The sequence below is a fragment of the Anomaloglossus baeobatrachus genome, chromosome 3 (genome assembly GCF_048569485.1).
Source record: "Anomaloglossus baeobatrachus isolate aAnoBae1 chromosome 3, aAnoBae1.hap1, whole genome shotgun sequence".
NCBI classification, from domain to species: domain Eukaryota; kingdom Metazoa; phylum Chordata; class Amphibia; order Anura; family Aromobatidae; genus Anomaloglossus; species Anomaloglossus baeobatrachus.
In genome coordinates this window covers 274,215,311-274,238,341 of record NC_134355.1, presented here as the reverse complement: position 1 = coordinate 274,238,341, position 23,031 = coordinate 274,215,311, and the positions used below count along the sequence as shown (strand labels likewise).

The 23,031-nt window shown below is 43.5% G+C and overlaps 1 protein-coding gene across 2 annotated transcripts in view; it reads right to left on the bottom strand.

Moving 5' to 3' along the window:
• Window positions 1-528: 528 nt before the first annotated feature.
• Window positions 529-23,031, bottom strand: part of AHI1 (Abelson helper integration site 1) — a 351,645-nt gene continuing 329,142 nt past the window's right edge. For both annotated transcript variants that reach the window (XM_075339856.1, XM_075339857.1), the window contains one exon: window positions 529-1,913. In XM_075339856.1, coding sequence (XP_075195971.1) covers window positions 1,694-1,913 — 220 coding nt within the window. In that variant the 3' untranslated portion in view covers window positions 529-1,693. The remainder of the gene's footprint in view (window positions 1,914-23,031) is intronic.

Genomic DNA, 23,031 nt, shown 5'->3' with positions numbered 1-23,031 from the left:
AGAAATTTTCTTTAATTTGATCTTAAAGCTAATATTCTGTTGATCATGGTCAGAAACTAAAGTCAACTGATTCAATAATAAAACATGCAATAATTAGATTCAAGTATTTACTACAAACTAAGAACCATATGTATTGTTAATTCCACTATCTATTATATGCATTTAAAAAATGTATTTTTTTTTCATGCTGGCACTATATAATTTTTCCAACCTACTTTTTTCTTTTCATATTTCTTTTAACCAGTTTGTTAAGCAACGTAGGAACATGTGCAAGGATTATTGTGGTTTGCGCTTGGGGAATTTTTCATACTTCAATGCCCAAATGCTGCTAGTCTCACTTCTTTCTTTTTATCAATGGGCTTGTGTTGTGTCATGTGGCAAATGTAGGATTATCTAATTTTAATCCTGTTGACATCCTCCCAAGAGACCCAAAGGTTAAGTTTTCAATTTTCCACAACACACAATTTGTAAAAGCATACAAACATTGTATATTTAAACATATTTATTAAAGTACAAAATTATTGTGGGGTTTCACATCAGCATATTCCTTCATTAAAAACAATTCTTCATCAAATTGGTAAAAAATATATAAATTACATAAATTAACTCTAATATAAAGTGCATATTTGTTAATTTCAGTGATAGAACGTCAATACAATTTACAATTGCTTTTAACAAGTAACTCCCTAAATATATTTTCTAAGATATGATAGATAGATCGATAGTTAGAAGGATAGATAGATAGATAGAGATAGATAGGATAGATAGTTGATTACATTGATCCAACACTTGACACGTCTACAGCATAAAACTACAATTATAAACTTCAATGTTGGAAGAAAAATAATGAGATAGTAGGAGAGTGCCTTATACCAAATTATACTTTCTGATACATAAAAAATTAGAAGTAGTAGCTAGAAGAATGCTCTTGCAAGTTACACATTTTGCAATTTAATTATATCATACATTTATATAAATTATTCAACTTTTTAGGAAAAAAATATATACAACTTTCCTTTCTACCTCCTTAATTTTTGTGAGAGATAAATATTTTTCATTCAGTTTATGGTCTGTGCTTAAAAGTTGGAAGTTGTGGGCTATGTAGCATTTAGATCAGCAGATGCAAGGGTGACAAATGATTGCATTCTGGAGATTTCAGAATATTATAGTAACTTGGTTTACGTGACTCATTTAGGCACTCTAAATAATAAATTAAATTAGTTTTTTGCAACCTAATATATAGGCGACAATGGTTAAAAAAAAAAAAAAGAATCTTAAGAGGGCAGATTAACTACTAACTACTGATATATCTGAAAAATACATTAGGTTGGTTCTCGATTATCCTTCTCAACATGTTTGCTCAGTCATTTTGATACTTAATATAACAAGTAAACTCTTTCATCAGTCAACAGCAGTCAATGGTGTCCTAAAAAGTTTTTTAAAGATACAGAAATGTGTGTTTGTTGCAAAAAGAAAAACCAAAGATCAGTCTCTGGTGCTGTTAAAACTAATAGCACCATGTCCAAAATAATATTTTAAGGATTGCTTTCACGGTGTAGGAATATTCAGTACAGATTTATTATAAAAAATATGATCTTAACATTCCAACATTTCTTTCCTTGTAGACTTTCCTATATTAAACAAACTGGAAAGGGTCTACTATACTCGCTATCTCATTTGGTCATTATGCATATTATTCATCCGGCTGAAATGCAATGTTTGTTTTTCCAACCGAGGTGCCTTGTTTCAAGGATTTCTTCTTTTTTGGTTTAACACTGCTCTCTTGCCTTAGTAGACCATGATCATTCAAGCCAGGAACTACGGATGGTGAGAATGTGGTCAGTAGATCCACAGGCTGTGAAGTAAGGTCAGCAGACTGTCTCATCTGCTGTATATGCGGTCTCTGTTCACTACTGAAAGAAAACATAAAAAAATATATGTCACTTTTACAGCATGCATATTTTCAGACTTAAAGCACTAGTAAAAGTGAAGATAAATGACAATACATATTGTCATTTTAAAGGGAACCGATCACTGGATTCATGCTGCCCAAACCAAGGGCAACCCAAACAAGAGCGTGGTTACATTACTGCATTCAGGTATAGTGTGTTGACAATTGCTAGAGATGAGTCTAGTTTCCGTGCCGCCGCTGGACAGCTTATCCCAGTGCCATTCTAGATGATTTACAAGTTTCTCCCATAAAGAGAGATCTGTAACCTATAGCAGCACCGGGAAGAGACTGCTGGATAGAGTCTGGATAGACTTGTCTCAGCTGTTGGCCCAGGCCAGATCTTTAAAGTATATTTTCTATGCAACAATGGAGCTTTTAGGCAAAAAATACAGTCATATGAAAAAGTTTGGGTACCCTTATTAATGTTAACCTTTTTTCTTTATAACAATTTGGGTTTTTGCAACAGCTATTTCAGTTTCATATATCTAATAACTGATGGACTCAGTAATATTTCTGGATTTAAATGAGGTTTATTGTACTAACAGAAAATGTGCAATCCGCATTTAAACAAAATTTGACCGGTGCGAAAGTATGTGCACCTCAACATAAAAGTGACATTAATATTTTGTAGAACCTCCTTTTGCTAAAAAAAATAGCCTCTAGTTGCTTCCTGTAGCTTTTAATGAGTTCCTGGATCCTGCATGAAGGTATATTTGACCATTCCTGTTTACAAAACAATTCCAGTTAAGTTTGATGGTAGCCGAGCATGGACAGCACGCTTCAAATCATCCCACAGATGTTCAATGATATTCAGGTCTGGGGACTGGGATTACCATTCCAGAACATTGTAATTGTTCCACTGCATGAATGCAGAATGAATGAATGAATTTGGAGAGGTGTTTTGGATCATTGTCTTGCTGAAATATCCATCCCCTGCGTAACTTCAACTTCGTCACTGATTCTTGCACATTATTGTCAAGAATCTGCTGATACTGAGTTGAATCCATGCGACCCTCAACTTTAACAAGATTCCCGGTGCCGGCATTGGCCACACAGTCCCAAAGCATGAAGGAACCTCCACCAAATTTTACTGTGGGTAGCAAGTGCTTTTCTTGGAATGCTGTGTTTTTTTGCCTCCATTCATAACGCCTTTTTGTATGACCAAACAACTCAATCTTTGTTTCATCAGTCCACAGGACCTTCTTCCAAAATGTAACTGGCTTGTCCAAATGTGCTTTTGCATACCTCAGGCGACTCTGTTTGTAGCGTGCTTGCAGAAATGGCTTCTTTCGATGCTTGCAGAAATGGCTTCTTTCGCATCACTCTCCCATACAGCTTCTCCTTGTGCAATGTGCGCTGTATTGTTGACCGATGCACATTGACACCATCTGCAGCAAGATGATGCTGCAGGTCTTTGGAGGTGGTCTGTGGATTGTCCTTGACTGTCCTCACCATTCTTCTTCTCTGCCTTTCTGATTTTTTTTGGCCTGCCACTTCTGGGCTTAACAAGAACTGTACCTGTGTTCTTCCATTTCCTTACTATGTTCCTCACAGTGGAAACTGACAGTTTAAATCTCTGAGATAACTTTTTGTATCCTTCCCCTGAACAACTATGTTGAATAATCTTAGTTTTCAGATCATTTGAGAGTTGTTTTGGAAAGCCCATGATGCCACTCTTCATAGGAGATTCAAATAGGAGAACTTGCAAGGGGCCACCTTAAATACCTTTTCTCGTGATTGGATGCACCTGCCTATGAAGTTCAAACCTCAATGAGGTTACAAAACCAAATTTAGTGCTTTAGTAAGTCAGTAAAAAGTAGTTAGGAGTGTTCAAAACAAGAAATTGATAAGTGTGCCCATACCTTTGCACCGGTCAAATTTTGTTTAAATGCGGATTGCACATTTTCTGTTAGTACAATAAACCTCATTTCAATCCAGAAATATTACACTGAGTCCATCAGTTATTAGATATATGAAACTGAAATAGCTGTTGCAAAAACCCAAATTGCTATAAAGAAAAAAGGTTAACATTAATAGGGGTGCCCAAACTTTTTCATATGACTGTATATCTGACTGCAATCATATAGCCAGGTTATGATTCATACTCTTGGTTTGGGCAGCATCAATTTGCCCTCACAGGCAATCTTCACTTTCTATCTACAAATATGATGAATATGCCCTAATAAAATAATCTCTGAATTTCAGAAATCAGCTGCCATGTTTTTTTTTAGTATTGTGCTGTATGAATGAAGACCAGTGCTCCTCACAGTATGGGAATATTCAGAAATATGTGCAAAGCTGCTATCAACTATTACATAAGAAAAAAAAAAGAAGATTTTAATATACAGTGCCTACAAGTAGTATTCAACCCCCTGCAGATTTAGCAGGTTTACACATTCGGAATTAACTTGGCATTGTGACATTTGGACTGTAGATCAGCCTGGAAGTGTGAAATGCACTGCAGCAAAAAAGAATGTTATTTCTTTTTTTTTTTTTTTTAAATTGTGAAAAGTTTATTCAGAGGGTCATTTATTATTCAACCCCTCAAACCACAAGAATTCTGTTTGGTTCCCCTAAAGTATTAAGAAGTATTTCAGGCACAAAGAACAATGAGCTTCACATGTTTGGATTAATTATCTCTTTTTCCAGCCTTTTCTGACTAATTAAGACCCTCCCCAAACTTGTGGACAGCACTCATACTTGGTCAACATGGGAAAGACAAAGGAGCATTCCAAGGCCATCAGAGACAAGATCGTGGAGGGTCACAAGGCTGGCAAGGGGTACAAAACCCTTTCCAAGGAGTTGGGCCTACCTGTTACGGGGGGCTGTCTGATAATAACCGAAAGGAGTATCAGACAGTCAGGGTCCACCGTGCAAAGACTTTGCTGCAGACTATGGCAGAGTGCAATACCTCTGTTAACTCACAGAAGGATATAATAAGAAAGTAAAGCAATTCCTCCCTTACTTGGAGGGTGTGTGGAATGATCTCTGTTAATAATCACAGAGACAAAGGCAATGTGTGCGAAATGGCACCTACCTAGGTCCGCTCTTCTAGTGGTGCAAAAGAGACGAACAGCAGCGTAAGCCGCACAAAGCTCCTACCTGCGTTCGCTCCCCTAGTGTGCGAGGATACGAACCACTAGATATGGCACCTGCCTAGGTCCGCTCTTCTAGTGGTGCAAAAGAGACGAACAGCAGCGTAAGCCGCACAAAGCTCCTACCTCTGTTCGCTCCCCTAGTGTGCGAGGATACGAACAACTGCCAGACGCAGTATAAGGAACGTTACCCTAGCGGCAACGTCCACCTACGAGTACAATCACAAGGCCCAGCCAGACCATGTGCCTCAGGCACCTGCCTATGTCCGCTCCCCTAAGAGGTAAGGATACGGACAGCAGCCGAAGCTGTAAGGTATAAGAACGCTACCCTGCCGGTAGCGCTCACCTAGCATAGACAGAGGAATGCCTAGAGGAACGCGCACAGAGCGTCTACTCATATGCATGAACCAAGAGGACTGAGCACCATGCGGCGTGTGTCAGGGTCTTATATAGACTCTGTGCCTCATCCAAGATGGAGGACACCAGAGCCAATCCGCTTCCAGAACGACAGGAGTGACGTCATGCTGGCCTATCACCGAGCAAGACGTCACAAGCACATGACCAGCGACCAATCGGCATAGAAGGTGTCAGAGACATGTGACCTCGTGTCAGCGATGATGTCACCCGCACATGTGCAATGGCTCCAAGATTGGACTTAGTCTCCGGCGCTCGCACATGTGCAGTAGCAAGAAATCTGGACTTAGTCTCCAGCGCTCGCACATGTGCAGTAGCAAGAAATCTGGACTTAGTCTCCAGCGCTCGCACATGTGCAGTAGCAAGAAATCTGGACTTAGTCTCCAGCGCTCGCACATGTGCAGTAGCAAGAAATCTGGACATAGTCTCCAGTGCTCGCAGCAACCGTAACAGTACCTCCCCCTCAAGGGCCCCCCTCCCGGCGACGCAGATAATCGGCAACTAAGTCGGGAGCATGGACAGCCTCCTCAGGCTCCCAAGAGCGATGTTCCGGGCCATAGCCCTCCCAATCTATCAAGAAGAACCTGCGCCCTCTAACCATCTTAGAACCAACTATGGCTCGTACCTCATAGCTAGAGCGAGAGGAATCAGAGGCAGGAGAGTGCACTTCACGAGCGTGAGGTAAAATAGCCGGCTTTAGCAGTGAGACATGGAATTTGTCATGAACCCTAAGATGGACAGGTAACTTCAATTGATAGACTACAGGATTTACCTGTCGAAGAACCTCATAAGGACCCAGGAAGCGAGGAGCAAATTTGACAGAGCTCACTCTAAGTCTCACGTGTTTTGCAGAGAGCCACACAAAGTCCCCTGGAGAAAAGACAGGAGCCGGGCGACGAAACCGATCGGACACCGTCTTCATACGGTCCTTAGCTGCTTGGATCGACTCTTGAGTCCGATCCCAAACCTCTCTGGCATTAGTTGCCCAGTCGGCCACAAGAGGAGGGGGTGCAGCAGCGGGAAACGGTACCGGTACCCTAGGGTGTTGCCCATTATTGAGTACGAACGGTGTCTGCCCAGTGGCCTCAGCCAGCGAATTGTTAAGGGCAAATTCTGCCCAGGGTAGGAGGGAGGACCAGTTATCGTGGTTCTCAGCAACAAAGTGTCGAAGGTATATAATCATAGATTGATTGGTACGTTCAACCAAACCATTAGTCTCCGGATGGTATGCCGAAGAGAGATTCAACTCAATTTGCAGAAGGCTACAAAGATCTCGCCAGAAACGGGAAGTAAATTGCGGGCCTCTATCACAAATGATACGATCTGGCATCCCGTGAAGCCTAAAGACATGCTTGAGGAATAGTTTGGCTAGTACCCTGGAAGATGGGATTCTCGATAACGGTACGAGATGAACCATCCGGGAGAAATGGTCCGTAATGACCCACACAAATCTATGTCCCTGTGAACATGGAAGATCACCCACAAAGTCCATGCCTACCACCTCCCATGGTCTATCTGGCACTGGTAAAGGATGCAAGAGCCCAGCCGGTCTCTGCCGTAATGGACGGTTGCGAGCACACGAGTAGCAGGAACCGACATATCTCTTGACGTGGCTGGCTAAGTGTGGCCACCAATACCACCTCTCCAGTAACTCTCGTGTCCGCCTAATACCAAAATGCCCACCCACCTTTGAGGTGTGGGCCCATGACAGTATATCATTCTGTCGATCAGGCGGAACAAATGTCTTGCCCGGTGGGATTTGGTCTAACGTCACAGGGGAGAGCGTATGAAAAACCCTGGAGGGAAGGATAAGACGAGGTTCGTCAATCTCTTCCTGGGTAGAAAGCATAGAGCGAGACAGGGCGTCTGCCTTGTTATTCTTACTCCCAGACAGATAGTTGATGGAGAAGTGAAAGCGGGAGAAAAACAAGGACCAGCGGGCTTGGCGAGGATTCAGACGCTGAGCGGTTTGTAAGTACGTCAGATTCTTATGGTCTGTATAGACCTGGAAAGGATGTTTCGCTCCTTCCAGCAAGTGACGCCACTCCTCCAAGGCTAATCTCAAGGCGAGCAGTTGCCTATCCCCAATGGTATAGTTTCTCTCTGCCGGTGAAAAGGTTTTAGCAAAGAAGAAACACGGCCTTTTTCTACCTGCACCGTTCTTTTGATACAAGACCGCACCAGCACCCACTGAAGAGGCATCAACCTCTAAGAGGAAGGGCTTACTCTCATCGGGTCTTTGAAGAACGGGAGCAGTTGAAAAGTGTCTTTTTACTGCCTCAAAAGCCTGAGATGTCTCAGTAGACCAGGCTTTGGGATTAGCACCTTTCTTAGTCAAGGCCACCAAAGGGGCCACCAAAGTAGAAAAATGGGGTATGAACTGCCTGTAATAATTTATAAATCCTAAGAAGCGTTGCACCGCCTTCAAGGAATGAGGTTCGGACCATTGCAGGACAGCAGAGAGCTTCGCAGGATCCATAGCCAGACCCTCTTGTGAGATAATGTAACCCAAAAAAGGCAATGAGGACTGCTCGAATACACATTTCTCGAGTTTAGCAAACAATGAGTGCTCCCTTAAACGGGAAAGGACACGAACGACATCCTGACGATGAGTCTCTAGATCAGGAGAAAAAATCAGGATGTCGTCCAGATACACCACTACTGAGGATAACAGTAAATCCCTGAACACATCATTTACGAAGTCCTGAAATACTGCGGGTGCATTACATAACCCAAAAGGCATGACGAGGTATTCATAGTGACCGTCTCGGGTGTTAAAAGCGGTCTTCCATTCGTCACCCTTTCGAATTCGTACCAAGTTATACGCACCCCGCAGATCCAACTTCGTAAAAACTTGAGCTCCTCTCAGTCTGTCAAAGAGCTCCGAAATTAAAGGTAATGGGTATTTGTTCTTTATTGTGATTGCGTTGAGACCCCTGTAATCTATGCAGGGACGCAAATCACCCTCTTTCTTCCGAACAAAGAAAAACCCAGCTCCCGCGGGAGAGACAGACTTACGAATGAACCCCTTCTCTAAGCTCTCTCTTATATAGGTCGACATGGCCTCCGACTCAGGTATCGACAGGGGGTAAACCCTGCCTTTAGGTGGAACCGAACCTGGGATAAGGTCTATGGCACAGTCATACGGCCTATGGGGTGGAAGAACCTCAGCACCCTGTTTGGAGAACACGTCAGCGAAATCCAAATAGGGTGTAGGTATGGGAGAGAGATCAGTTGATGCAACTGCAACGACCTTAGGTGGTAAGGGAAGACATCGGGACTGACATTTCGAACCCCAACTAATAATGCTGTCAGACTCCCAGTCAATGTGAGGAGCATGAGTCCGAAGCCATGGAAGACCCAGAAGGACGTCGTCTATACCCTCAGGCAAAACAAGAAAAGAAATCTCCTCTATGTGACCCTGAGACAGGGAAAGGCGCAAGGGAACTGTCCTCAATGTAATGGAGTCAGACAACATAGTTCCATTAACAACACGGACAGGAATAGGCGCCTCTAACATGATAGAGGGAATATTGTGTCCCTTTACAAATCCTGAGGACACAAAAATCCCGTCAGCTCCGGAATCCACAAAAGCCATAATAGGCCATGTATTCTCAGATAACGAGAGCTGACCTGGGATACAACACTTAGAGGGTGCAGAAGACGTCTCTAGTAACCCCCCTCTAATGGTTACTAGGCCAGGGAGTTTCCCTGACGACTAGGACACTTGTTGGCATAGTGCCCAGCCTGACGACATACGTAACATATAGGAGGACCAGACTTGCGTAGTCTGGAGAACGTATGACCTAACTCCATAGGAGTGGGAGATGTTTCAGATGCTGAGGAAGATGGTAGTGGACCCTCAACAACTGGAATAGCCCGATGCTTAGGGCGTGAGGAAGAGACCTCGAGTCTACGTTCCTTATGGCGTACATCGATCCTCGTTGCTACTGTGATCAAGTCCTCCAGAGAAGCAGGGACTTCACGAGTAGCAAGGGCATCCTTGACATAGCCAGCCAACCCTCTCCAGAAGATAGGAATCAACACCTTCTCTGGCCAACCTAGTTCTGCCACCAGAGTTCTAAAAGCAATGGCATAAGAACTAGTGGATAGCGAACCCTGAGATAGATCTAACAGTCTCAGGGCCGCATCATGGGTAACCTGCGGACCCATGAATACCGCCTTAAGAGCATCAAGAAAGTCTTGATGTCTCAGAGTAACCACATCAGAGCGCTCCCATAGGGGAGTCGCCCATTCTAAGGCTTTGTCCTGAAGTAAGGAGATGATAAAGCCTACTCTGGACCTCTCCGTAGAGAAGCGAGAAGAGTTAACCTCTAGGTGTATCTGACACTGACTAATGAAACCACGACATGATCTGGCATCGCCAGAATATCTGTTTGGTAGAGCAAGTCGAGGATCATGTGCAGATGTCACCATGGTCTGAGGTTTATCCTCTATACTCTTGAGCCGTGACTCAAGTACTTGTATGTAACGGTGTAACTGCTGATATTCTGCCATAACTGCCAGACCCTTGGCTCAGTCCTAATGTTACGGGGGGCTGTCTGATAATAACCGAAAGGAGTATCAGACAGTCAGGGTCCACCGTGCAAAGACTTTGCTGCAGACTATGGCAGAGTGCAATACCTCTGTTAACTCACAGAAGGATATAATAAGAAAGTAAAGCAATTCCTCCCTTACTTGGAGGGTGTGTGGAATGATCTCTGTTAATAATCACAGAGACAAAGGCAATGTGTGCGAAATGGCACCTACCTAGGTCCGCTCTTCTAGTGGTGCAAAAGAGACGAACAGCAGCGTAAGCCGCACAAAGCTCCTACCTGCGTTCGCTCCCCTAGTGTGCGAGGATACGAACCACTAGATATGGCACCTGCCTAGGTCCGCTCTTCTAGTGGTGCAAAAGAGACGAACAGCAGCGTAAGCCGCACAAAGCTCCTACCTCTGTTCGCTCCCCTAGTGTGCGAGGATACGAACAACTGCCAGACGCAGTATAAGGAACGTTACCCTAGCGGCAACGTCCACCTACGAGTACAATCACAAGGCCCAGCCAGACCATGTGCCTCAGGCACCTGCCTATGTCCGCTCCCCTAAGAGGTAAGGATACGGACAGCAGCCGAAGCTGTAAGGTATAAGAACGCTACCCTGCCGGTAGCGCTCACCTAGCATAGACAGAGGAATGCCTAGAGGAACGCGCACAGAGCGTCTACTCATATGCATGAACCAAGAGGACTGAGCACCATGCGGCGTGTGTCAGGGTCTTATATAGACTCTGTGCCTCATCCAAGATGGAGGACACCAGAGCCAATCCGCTTCCAGAACGACAGGAGTGACGTCATGCTGGCCTATCACCGAGCAAGACGTCACAAGCACATGACCAGCGACCAATCGGCATAGAAGGTGTCAGAGACATGTGACCTCGTGTCAGCGATGATGTCACCCGCACATGTGCAATGGCTCCAAGATTGGACTTAGTCTCCGGCGCTCGCACATGTGCAGTAGCAAGAAATCTGGACTTAGTCTCCAGCGCTCGCACATGTGCAGTAGCAAGAAATCTGGACTTAGTCTCCAGCGCTCGCACATGTGCAGTAGCAAGAAATCTGGACTTAGTCTCCAGCGCTCGCACATGTGCAGTAGCAAGAAATCTGGACTTAGTCTCCAGCGCTCGCACATGTGCAGTAGCAAGAAATCTGGACTTAGTCTCCAGTGCTCGCAGCAACCGTAACACTACCTGTCTCCACTGTTGGGAGCATTATCCGGAAGTGGAAGGCTTATGGAACTACTGTTAGCCTTCCACGGCCTGGACAGCCTTTGAAAGTTTCCACCCGTGCCGAGGCCAGGCTTGTCCGAAGAGTCAAGGCTAACCCAAGGACAACAAGGAAGGAGCTCCGGGAAGATCTCATGGCAGTGGGGACATTGGTTTCAGTCAATACCATAAGTAACGTACTCCACCGCAATGGTCTCCGTTCCAGACGAGCCCGTAAGGTACCTTTACTTTCAAAGCGTCATGTCAAGGCTCATCTACAGTTTGCTCATGATCACTTGGAGGACTCTGAGACAGACTGGTTCAAGGTTCTCTGGTCTGATGAGACCAAGATCGAGATCTTTGGTGCCAACCACACACGTGACGTTTGGAGACTGGATGACACTGCATACGACCCCAAGAATACCATCCCTACAGTCAAGCATGGTGGTGGCAGCATCATGCTGTGGGGCTGTTTCTCAGCCAAGGGGCCTGGCCATCTGGTCCGCATCCATGGGAAGATGGATAGCACGGCCTACCTGGAGATTTTGGCCAAGAACCTCCACTCCTCCATCAAGGATCTTAAGATGGGTCGTCATTTCATCTTCCAACAAGACAACGACCCAAAGCACACAGCCAAGAAAACCAAGGCCTGGTTCAAGAGGGAAAAAATCAAGGTGTTGCAGTGGCCTAGTCAGTCTCCTGACCTTAACCCAATTGAAAACTTGTGGAAGGAGCTCAAGATTAAAGTCCACATGAGACACCCAAAGAACCTAGATAACTTGGAGAAGATCTGCATGGAGGAGTGGGCCAAGATAACTCCAGAGACCTGTGCCGGCCTGATCAGGTCTTATAAAAGACTATTATTAGCTGTAATTGCAAACAAGGGTTATTCCACAAAATATTAAACCTAGGGGTTGAATAATAATTGACCCACACTTTTATGTTGAAAATTTATTAAAATTTAACTGAGCAACATAACTTGTTGGTTTGTAAGATTTATGCATCTGTTCATAAATCCTGCTCTTGTTTGAAGTTTGCAGGCTCTAACTTATTTGCATCTTATCAAACCTGCTAAATTTGCAGGGGGTTGAATACTACTTGTAGGCACTGTAAAAGGAAAAAAAACTTTTTGAATAAAACTAAAATCCTAATGCTTGGAGCCATGTAAAATGCTATCGTAGGTAACATTTTGCTACAGATTTTGTATCACTGTTCTTAGTTGTTTAGTTTTATAATGATATTTCCAGCTTGTATTCTGAATACATTTAATACACTGTGTGCAGAATTATTAGGCAAATTAGTATTTTGACCACATGATAATTTTTTATACATGCTGTCCTACTCCAAGCTGTATAGGCTTGAGAGCCAACTACTAATTAAGTAAATCAGGTGATGTGCATCTCTGTAATGAGGAGGGATGTGGGGAATGACGACAACACCCTATATAAGGTGTGCTTAATTATTAGGCAACTTCCTTTCCTTTGGCTAAATGGGTCAGAAGAGAAATTTGACGGGCTCTGAAAAGTCCAAAATTGTGAGATGTCTTGCAGAGGGATGCAGCAATCTTGAAATTGCCAAACTTTTGAAGCGTGATCACCGAACAATCAAGTATTCCATGGCAAATAGCCAACAGGGTTGCAAGAAGCGTGTTGGGCAAAAAAGGCGCAAAAACTGCCCATGAATTCAGGAAAATAAAGCGTGAAGCTGCCAAGAAGCCATTTGCCACCAGTCTGGCCATATTTCAGAGCTGCAACGTTACTGGAGTATCAAAAAGTACAAGGTGTGCCATACTCAAGGACATGGCCAAGGTAAGGAAGGCTGAAAAACGACCTCCTTTGAACAAGAAACATAAGATAAAACGTAAAGACTGGGCCTAGAAATATCTTCAGACTGATTTTTCAAAGGTTTTAGGGACTGATGAAATGAGAGTGACTCTTGATGGGCCAGAGAGCTCCACTCCGACTCAGACGCCAGCAAGGTGGAGGTGGGGTACTGGTATGGGCTGGTATCATCAAAGATGAACTTGTGGGACCTTTTCGGGTTGAGGATGGAGTGAAGCTCAACTCCCAGACCTACTGCCAGTTTCTGGAAGACTTCTTCAAGCAGTGGTACAGGAAGAAGTCGGTATCGTTCAAGGAAAACATGATTTTCATGCAGGATAATGCTCCATCACATGCATCCAACTACTCTACAACGTGGCTGGCTAGTAAGGGTCTAAAAGATGAAAAATTAATGACATGGCCCCCTTGTTCACCTGATCTGAACCCCATAGAGAACCTGTGGTCCCTCATAAAATGTGAGATCTACAGGGATGGAAAACAATACACCTCTCAGAACAGTGTCTGGGAGGCTGTGGTGGCTGCTGCACGCAATGTTGATCGTAAACAGATCAAGCAACTGACAGAATCTATGGATGATAGGCTGTTGAGTGTCATCATAAAGAAAGGTGGCTATATTGGTCACTATTTTTTGGGTTCTGTTTTTGCATGTCAGAAATGTTTATTTTTAAATTTTGTACAGTTATATTGGTTTACCTGGTGAAAATAAACAATTGAGATGGGACTATATTTGGTTTTTATTAAGTTGCCTAATAATTCTGCACAGTAATAGTTACCTGCACAAACAGATATCCTCCTAAGATGGCCAAATCTAAAAAAAAAAAAAAACACTCCAACTTCCAAAAATATTAAGCTGTGATATTTATGAGTCTTTTGGGTTGATTGAGAACATAGTTGTTTGATCAATAATAAAAAAAATCCTCTAAAATACAACTTGCCTAATAATTCTGCACACAGTGTAATTTCCAATCTGCACAATAAAATCAAAACCCAAATGAAAGTTAAAGAAAAAAATGAGCATAACTTTTCAAGAAGGATGCAAATTGTTGCTTGAGCTCTCACTACAATGCTCTTCATTATGCAGGTTCTAATATGGAAGAATCCCAAGGCTCTTTCTTACAGCTGATGGGCAGAAAGGAACATTAAGCCATGGTGAATCGAATACATTCATACCTTTACTATTTGTACAAAAACTATATTCTCTCACTGTCTGCAACAGTTCACACTGTATTTCGCTCTTTAACTTTCCAATATAATATTATAGTTGCACTCTGCACATAAGTACTTACAATAGCATGCAAATGTTTGAGCACCCCTGATTAAAATTACTGTTATTATGAACAGTTATATTTTACAAATGACAAAAAAGAAAATGGACTGATGCAAAAGTTTGGACACCCTAGGAGATTTGTGTGCTTAGATAACTTTGACCAATATTTCAGACCATAATTAGCCTGTTGGGGTTATGGCTTGTTCACCATCATTGTTAAGAAACAGATGAGCGAACCTGAGGTTCGGTTTTCAAACCGAACACCACAATTAAAAAACAAGATTCGGGGATCGGATGCTTTACAGATGTTTGTGCCAGCAACGCTGTGCTCAGGTACGCTTGTATCCCTGGAGTGATCTGCTTATGGTTGGCTGTATGTGGACAGAGACTCAAACTGCTAATGAGTGACTGGATCCGGGGTTCAAAATCCTGCTCAAGCCTGTGGAGGCTAGGCACATTTGCTGCCGGTGAACTAAGCCTCAATGGAACCGCTCATCTCTATTAGGTAAGGCGAGGTGATGCAAATTTCACAGTTTTGTAAAAACCCAGTCTCCTCTAACCTCACGTCAAAAAAATCAGCAGCCATGGGTTCTTCTAAGCAGCTACCTAGCATTCTGAAAATTAAAATTTTGGAGGCCCACAAAGCATGAGGAGGCTATAAAAAAATAGCAACACCTTTTCAAGTTGCCTTTCCTCAGTTCAAAATGTAATTTAGAAATGGCAGTTAATAGGAACAGTGGAGATAAAGATAAGGTCTGGAAGACCAAGCAAAATTTCTGTGAGAACAGCTCGTAGGATTGCTAGAGAGGCAAATCAAAACCCCCACTAAACTGCAAAAGACCTTCCGCATAATTTAGGAGACTCTGGAGTTGTGGTACATTGTTCTACTGTTCAGAGACACCTGCACAAGTGTGGCCTTCATGGAAAAGTCATCTCACCAACCGTTAAGCATGGGGGGGGAATCAATCATGCTTTGGAGTGGTGTTGCAGCTTATGGCACAGGGAACATGTCACAGATAGAGGCGAGAATACATTCAATGAAATGTCAACAAACTGTTTTGCAAACATAACACCATCTGTAAAAAAGCTGAAAAGAGGATGGCTTCTACAAATGGATAATGATCCTAAACACACATCAAAATCCAAAATAGACTACAATAGAGTCTCCTGAACATCATGGAAAATCTGTAGACCTTAAAAAAGCATTGTATGCAAGACGACACAAGAATCTCACAGAACTGGAAGACTTTTCCAGTGAAAAAATTATAAAAATCCTTCAAACAAGAATTGAAATTGAAAGACTCTTGGCAGGCTACAAAAAGCGTTTACAAGCAGTGATACTTGCCAAAGGGGATGCTTATAGGTACTACCCATCCAGGGTACCAAATTTTTACATGTGCTAATTTTCCATTTTTAACTTAAAAATGTAAAAGATTAAATATATATTTTTTTTCCCTAAAATACAAAGAAAGTGTGTTATCTGTAACTTTATGCCTTTTAGAGATCATTTCATCTACAACTTGCTTAACTGTTCACAAAAACATTAATTTGACCAGGGGTGCCAAAACTTTTGCATGCCACTATACAATGAAAGTTTTTTTTAGGACATTTAGTCTTATGCTTGTGTCTGATGAACAAGATATTCCTATACATGACAGGGTGAAAATTATTTACATCACATGAAGTTCAGCTACATGTGTGTGGATTTTGATGTGTATGGAAATTCATGTAACAGCGCTGGAGTAGCCCACCTGATAGTTCAGAATTTCGTACTGATTTTCTCCTACCCTGGGACTTACTTAGAATTTACCTGCCAAGGGTGTTTTAGTCATCTCACCTGAACAATTGATATACAGTCATGGCCGAAAGTGATGGCATCATTCAAATTGTTCCTGAAAATTCACACAAAACCTCCAGAATGGGCTGGATAAAATTGTTGGCACCTTTCCAAAATTGAGGGTAAACAACTTTCTTTCAAGCATGTGATGCTTGTTCAAACACACTTGTGGCTAGTAACGAATGTGGGCAATATAAAAATCACACTTGAGACTAGATAAAAAAGTGGAGAAGTTGACTTAATCTTTGCATTGTATGTGCCACACTAAGCATGGAGAAAAGACAGAGGAGAAGAGCACTGTCTCAGAACTAAGATTGTTGAAAAATATTAATCTCAAAGTTACAAGTCTATCTTGATGCTCCTTTTCCACGGTGAGCAACAATCAAGAAGTTTACAGTTCATGGCACTGTAGCTAATCTCCCTGAAAGTGGATGGCAAAGAAAAATTGTTGAAAGTTTGCAACATAGGAAACTCTGATGGTGGATAAGCAGCCCCAAATCAAGTTCCAAAAAATTGAAGCTGCCCTACGGGCTCAGGGTGCATCAGTGTCAGTGCAAATGATCAGTAAACTTTTGTATTAAATTATATGCTATAGCAGGAGACCCAGGAGGTCACCACTGCTGAAACAGAGACATAAAAAAGCTAGACTAAGTAAAAAATACTTCTGGAAAAGTGCCGACAGATGAAACCAAGATAGATCTTTTTGGTAAAGCACATCATTCTACTGTTCAGCGAAAACTAAATGAGTACCTACAGTCAAATATGGTAGAGGTTCAAAGATGTTTTGGGGTTGTTTTGCTGCCTCTGGCACTGGGTGTCTTGACTGTGGGCAAGGCATCATGAAATCTGAAGATTACCAAAGGATTTTAGACCTCAATGTGCAATGTAGTGCCTAGTGTTAGAAAGTTGGGTTTGTGTCCTAGGTCTTGAGTGTTCAAGCAGGACGACAACCCCAAACATACTTGAAGAAGCACTCAGAGATGGACGGAAACAAAGCTCTGGAGCGTTCTGAAGTGGCAGAAATGAGTCCGGATATAAATTACACTGAACACCTGTGGAGAGATCTTAAAATTGCTGTTGGGAGAAGGCGCTTTCAAATATGAGAGATCTGAAGCAGTTTGCAAAAAGAAGAGTGGTCCAAACTTTCAGATGAGAGATATATGAAGCATGTTGATGGTTATATGAAGTGACTGATAGCAGTTGTTTATTCCAAAGGGAGTGCAACGAAATATTTTTGTTTGGCGGATTTTGGGGGTTGTGTGTGAAATTATGTCCAATTTGTCGTTTTTCAGGTTTTTTTTTGGGTTGTTCAAATACACACAAAGAAAATAAAGAATATGTTTACTTCACACAGATATATTTATCTTTATTTATTTTACTCACTTATACAGCTCCATTAATTCCACAGTGTTTTACAGACATCTTCATCACTGTCCCTACTGAGGCTTATAATCTAAATCCCTATAACCACAGTATGTCTTTTTGCAGTGTGTGAGGAAACTGAAGCACCTTGAGAAAACCCATGTAAATACAGGGAGAACATGCAAACTCCTTGTAGCTGTTGTCTTTGGAGGGTTTTTAACTCGGAAGTCCAGGCCTACAAAGCAACAGTGCAACTAACCACTGAGCAGCCATGCTTCCCTGGCAGGCTTTATTCACATGTACTAGAAGTGTCAGGCAGTAAAGGCTATGTTGACATTACATTTTATCCTCATATCAGTAGCTCTCTTGGTGCTTACTTCTGAAGGGTCTGGAAAAGGGGATTTGGATGTTTGTGCTTGTGGGGATCATGACTGTAATGCTGCAGAGAGTCACTGGCTACTCTGTCAGACATGATTTTGGGCAGTATCCGGTTATATGAAGTGGGCACCAAGGCCAAGTCAACTATAGTCATTAATCCAGAGTACAGTTGACCATCATATGCAGCATTAAATTCAAATGCCCCACATCAGTGCAAATGTACGAATCCTGTTCTCCAGGCATTCAGACATACAGAAAGCCGAGAAAACTAAAATGCAAAATAAACATATTCTTAGGAGTAAAGTTTGGCTCCATTTGGATACTGGATTTAGGATGAAGTTCCCAGATTTCTCTACTATATGGTTGTTGGTGGAAGTGGAGCGAGTGCAGGTTTACCAACTATGGAATGAGAACAGAACAGATTGGTAGTAATAAATGTTGATAAGAAACACACTATCTTTAAAATAGGAAATCTACCAGAGATTAATCTATTATGGGCCCCCTGAACTGTATGTTAGTTGCTTGAATGAGGCTATTAATTATACATCATAACATAAGATTTGTAGGATATTATCTTCTTTACGAATGGTAGGTTGGTTTAGGGGGAATAACATTTGTATGTGATAACGGATATTCTACCTTGTTAAATTGTGGTAAAGAATAAATACTATTACAATAAAACATTATTTGTAACATCATAATTAAGCTGCGACAAAATTTACAGAACATATTTTTTAGGGACCACAACACTTTTGAAGTGACTTTGAGAGGCCAATATGACAGATACCATTAAGCAACATCATTTTAAAAACTGCACCCCTCAAAGTGCTCAAAATCACATTCAAGAAGTTTATTAACCCTTCAGGTTCTTCACACAGGATTGAAGCAATGTGGAAAGAAAACATGAACATTTAACTTTTTTTTTTTTTTTTAATACTACACAAAAAGCTTCAAAGGAGGAGAAAGTGGACCACACAATTTGTTGTGCAATTCCCCCGGAGCACCGGAGCACACAGATACCCCATATGTGGTGGTGGTGGTGGGGGGACTACTGTTTGCGCTCACGGCAGAGCTCGGAAAAGAAGGAGTGCCATTCGATTTTTGGAATGCAAAATTGGCTGAAATAGCACATTTGCCAAGCCTCTGATGTGTAGACAGTAGAAAGCACACACAAGTGACCCCATTTTGGAAACTACACCTCTCAAGGGATTTATCTAGAGGTATAGTGAGCATATTGCACCCTCAGGTGATTGACAGAATTGTATAACATTCAGCTGAGTAAATTAAAATTTCCCATTTTTTTCAACACAAGGTTGCTTTGGCGTCAAGCTTTACTTTTCAAAAGGGTAATGGGAAAAAACGAATGGTACACAATGTCTCATGAATTTGTCAACACAACAATTTTCCCAAACTACAATTCCCCCATGTGTGGTCAAAAACTACTTTTGAGGCGCAGTGCAAAGCTCATAAGAGAAGAAGTGTCATATTGTACTGAAGATTTTCCTGGAATGGTTAGCGGGTGCCACGTCCCTGAAGTAAGAGCAAAGCACCCCCCCATAAATGACTTTATTTTACAAACTACACTCAATTAATCTAGATTAGCAGTGACCATGCTGGCACAAAAGGTGCCTCAGAATTTTAGACCATTCGGTAGTGAAAAAGATTAATTACATTTTTACCACTAAAATGTTTTTAGGACCAAGCTTTTAATTTTTAAAATGGTTAACAGGAAAAAAATGAACTGCACAATTTCTCCGGAGTGCGCCAATACCCTATATGTAATTGTGAACTACTTTACAGGCACAGTGCAAAGCTGAGAAAGGAGGGAAAGCTATATTATAGTGAAGATTTTGCTATTATGGTTTGTGGGTGCCATATCATATTGGCAGTTCCTCTGAGGTGCCAGGACAGCAGAACCCCCCATAAGTGACCTCATTTTATAAAAACATCTCATAATGAATTCATCTAGGGGTGTACTGAGCATATTGACTTCACAGGTGTGTCTCAGAATTTCATATCATTTTTGGGATTGAGTCAGAATCAACAAAAAACAGCAATTTAGAAATTGTTTTTTAATGTCGTTCACTGTTTGGTAAAAGTGATAACACAGCTTTATTCTTTGGCTCAGTATGATTACAGCAATAAAACTTTTATATGTTTTTTATGTTTTGCCTACATCACACAATAAAAACTAATTTAATTGAAAAAAAAAATTGATTTTGTATCAATATATTCTGACAGCTATAGCGTTTTAATTTTTCCGCTGACGGAGCTGTATGGTGGCTTGTTTTTTTCTGGCAGTTTAATGAAAAAGCCAAATAGTTGCCATGTTTTTTTATTTTATTTACGTTGTTCACTGAAGGGGTTAACCAATGTGACACATTTATAGATCTGGTTGTTCCAGAAGCAGCAATACCAAAAAGAGAATTTTGTTTACTTACCGTAAATTCTTTTTCTTATAGTTCCGTATTGGGAGACCCAGACCATGGGTGTTTAGCTTCTGCCTCCGGAGGACACACAAAGTACTACACTTAAAAGTGTAGCTCCTCCCTCTGAGCTTATACACCCCCTGGTGAGCAGACCCAGCCAGTTTAGTGCAAAAGCTGAAGGAGAATAGCCACCCACAAGTAGAACAGAACAAGAGCCGGAACAACCGGAGACTCTGTCCACGACAACAGCCGGTGATAACACGCGGAACAAGAAATTGCCAACAGGGAGGGTGCTGGGTCTCCCAATACGGAACTATAAGAAAAAGAATTTACGGTAAGTAAACAAAATTCTCTTTTTCTTTATCGTTCCTTTGGGAGACCCAGACCATGGGACGTTCCAAAGCAGTCCCTGGGTGGGAAATAAACAGAAAAACTAAGAAGTAGGCAGAACCTAACTTCGCAAATGGGCGACAGCCGCCTGAAGGATGCGTCTGCCCAAGCTCGCATCTGCCGAAGCATGAGCATGCACTTGGTAGTGCTTCGAAAACGTGTGCAGGCTAGTCCAAGTGGCAGCCTGACAGACTTGTTGAGCCGTAGCCTGGTGCCTGAAAGCCCAAGAGGCACCGACAGCTCTGGTCGAATGTGCCTTGATCCCCGGCGGGGGAGGCACCTGAGTACTCTGGTAGGCGTCCGAAATGGTCGATCTAATCCAACGGGCTAAGGTCGGCTTAGAAGCAGAAAGGCCCTTGCGCCGACCTGTGGTTAGCACAAAAAGAAAAGTGCACCGCCTAAGTGCAGCGGTGCGAGACACATAGATCCGGAGAGCACGCACCAGATCCAGAGTATGCAACGCTTTTTCAAAGCGATGAACAGGAGCCGGACAAAAGGAAGGTGAGGTAATGTCCTGGTTAAGGAGGAAAGGAGAGACCACCTTAGGAAGAAAGTCCGGAGTCGGACGGAGAACCACCTTGTCTTGATGGAAAACTAAAAAAGGTGACTCCGAAGAGAGCGCAGCCAAATCAGAGACTCTCCTGAGGGAAGTTATGGCCACCAGAAAGGCCACTTTCTGTGAAAGACGATACAAAGAAACCTCCCTAAGAGGCTCAAAGGGGGGTTTCTGAAAAACCGTGAGAACCAAGTTAAGGTCCCAGGGATCCAAGGGCCGCCGGTAAGGCGGAATGATGTGAGACGCGCCTTGCATGAAGGTGCGGACCTGAGCCAGCCGAGCGAGACGCCGCTGGAACAGAACTGACAGAGCTGAGACTTGTCCCTTGAGAGAGTTGAGGGACAGTCCTAGCTGCAGACCGGACTGTAGAAAAGACAGAAGGGTCGGCAAGGAGAATGGCCAAGGAGGATGGTCGGTAGAGCGATACCAGGACAGGAAAATTTTCCAAGTCCTGTGATCGATCTTAGCGGAGGAAGACTTACGGGCCCGAGTCATAGTGGAGATGACTTCAGGAGGAATACCAGAAGCCGTCAAAATCCAGGACTCAAGAGCCACGCCGTCAATTTGAGAGCCGCAGAATTCGGGCGGAAAAACGGACTTGCGAGAGTAGGTCTAGACGGTCCGGGAGATGCCACGGCATCTCTACGGACAGATGGAGCAGGTCTGGATACCAAGCTCGCCTGGGCCAGTCCGGTGCGATGAGGATGACTCGACAGCCCTCCATTCTGATCTTGCGCAGGACTCTGGGCAAGAGAGCTAGAGGGGGAAACACGTAGGACAGACGAAACTGGGACCAGTCTTGAACCAGAGCGTCCGCGGCGAATGCCTGAGGATCGTGGGAGTGAGCCACGTAAACAGGAACTTTGTTGTTGTGACGGGATGCCATTAGGTCCACGTCCGGAGTGCCCGATTTGCGGCAGATTGACTGAAACACTGCCGGGTGCAGGGACAACTCGCCACCGTCCACGGTTTGACGGCTGAGATAATCTGCCTCCCAGTTTTCCACGCCTGGGATGTGGACTGCGGATATGGTGGACTTGGAGTCCTCCACCCATTGAAGGATGCGTTGTACCTCCAACATTGCCAGGCGGCTGCGTGTCCCGCCTTGGTGATTGATGTAGGCAACCGCTGTCGCGTTGTCTGACTGCACTCGAATGTGCCTGCCCGCCAACAGGTGGTGAAAAGCTAGGAGAGCTAGAAGCACGGCTCTGGTTTCCAGCACATCGATTGAAAGGGCTGACTCGGACGGAGTCCAAGTGCCCTGCGCTCTGTGGTGGAGACATACCGCTCCCCAGCCGGATAGACTGGCATCCGTGGTGAGAATCACCCAGGACGGGGCCAGGAAGGAGCGCCCCTGGGACAGGGAGAGGGGCCGAAGCCACCACTGAAGAGAGCTCCTGGTCTGTGGCGACAGAGCCACTAACCTGTGTAAGGAGGAAGGCCGCTTGTCCCAACAGCGGAGAATGTCCAGCTGCAGGGGGCGCAGATGGAACTGGGCAAAGGGAACAGCCTCCATGGACGCCACCATTTGACCCAGCACCTGCATCAGACGCCTGAGGGTATAACGGCGGGGCCTCAGCAGAGAGCGCACCGCTAGCTGGAGGGACTGCTGTTTGACTAAGGGCAACTTCACAAGTGCCGGCCAAGTCTCGAACTGCATACCTAGGTACGTGAGACTCTGGGTCGGAGTAAGAGTGGATTTGGGCAGATTGACCAGCCACCCGAATTGGGCTAGAGTGGCGAGAGTGAGTGA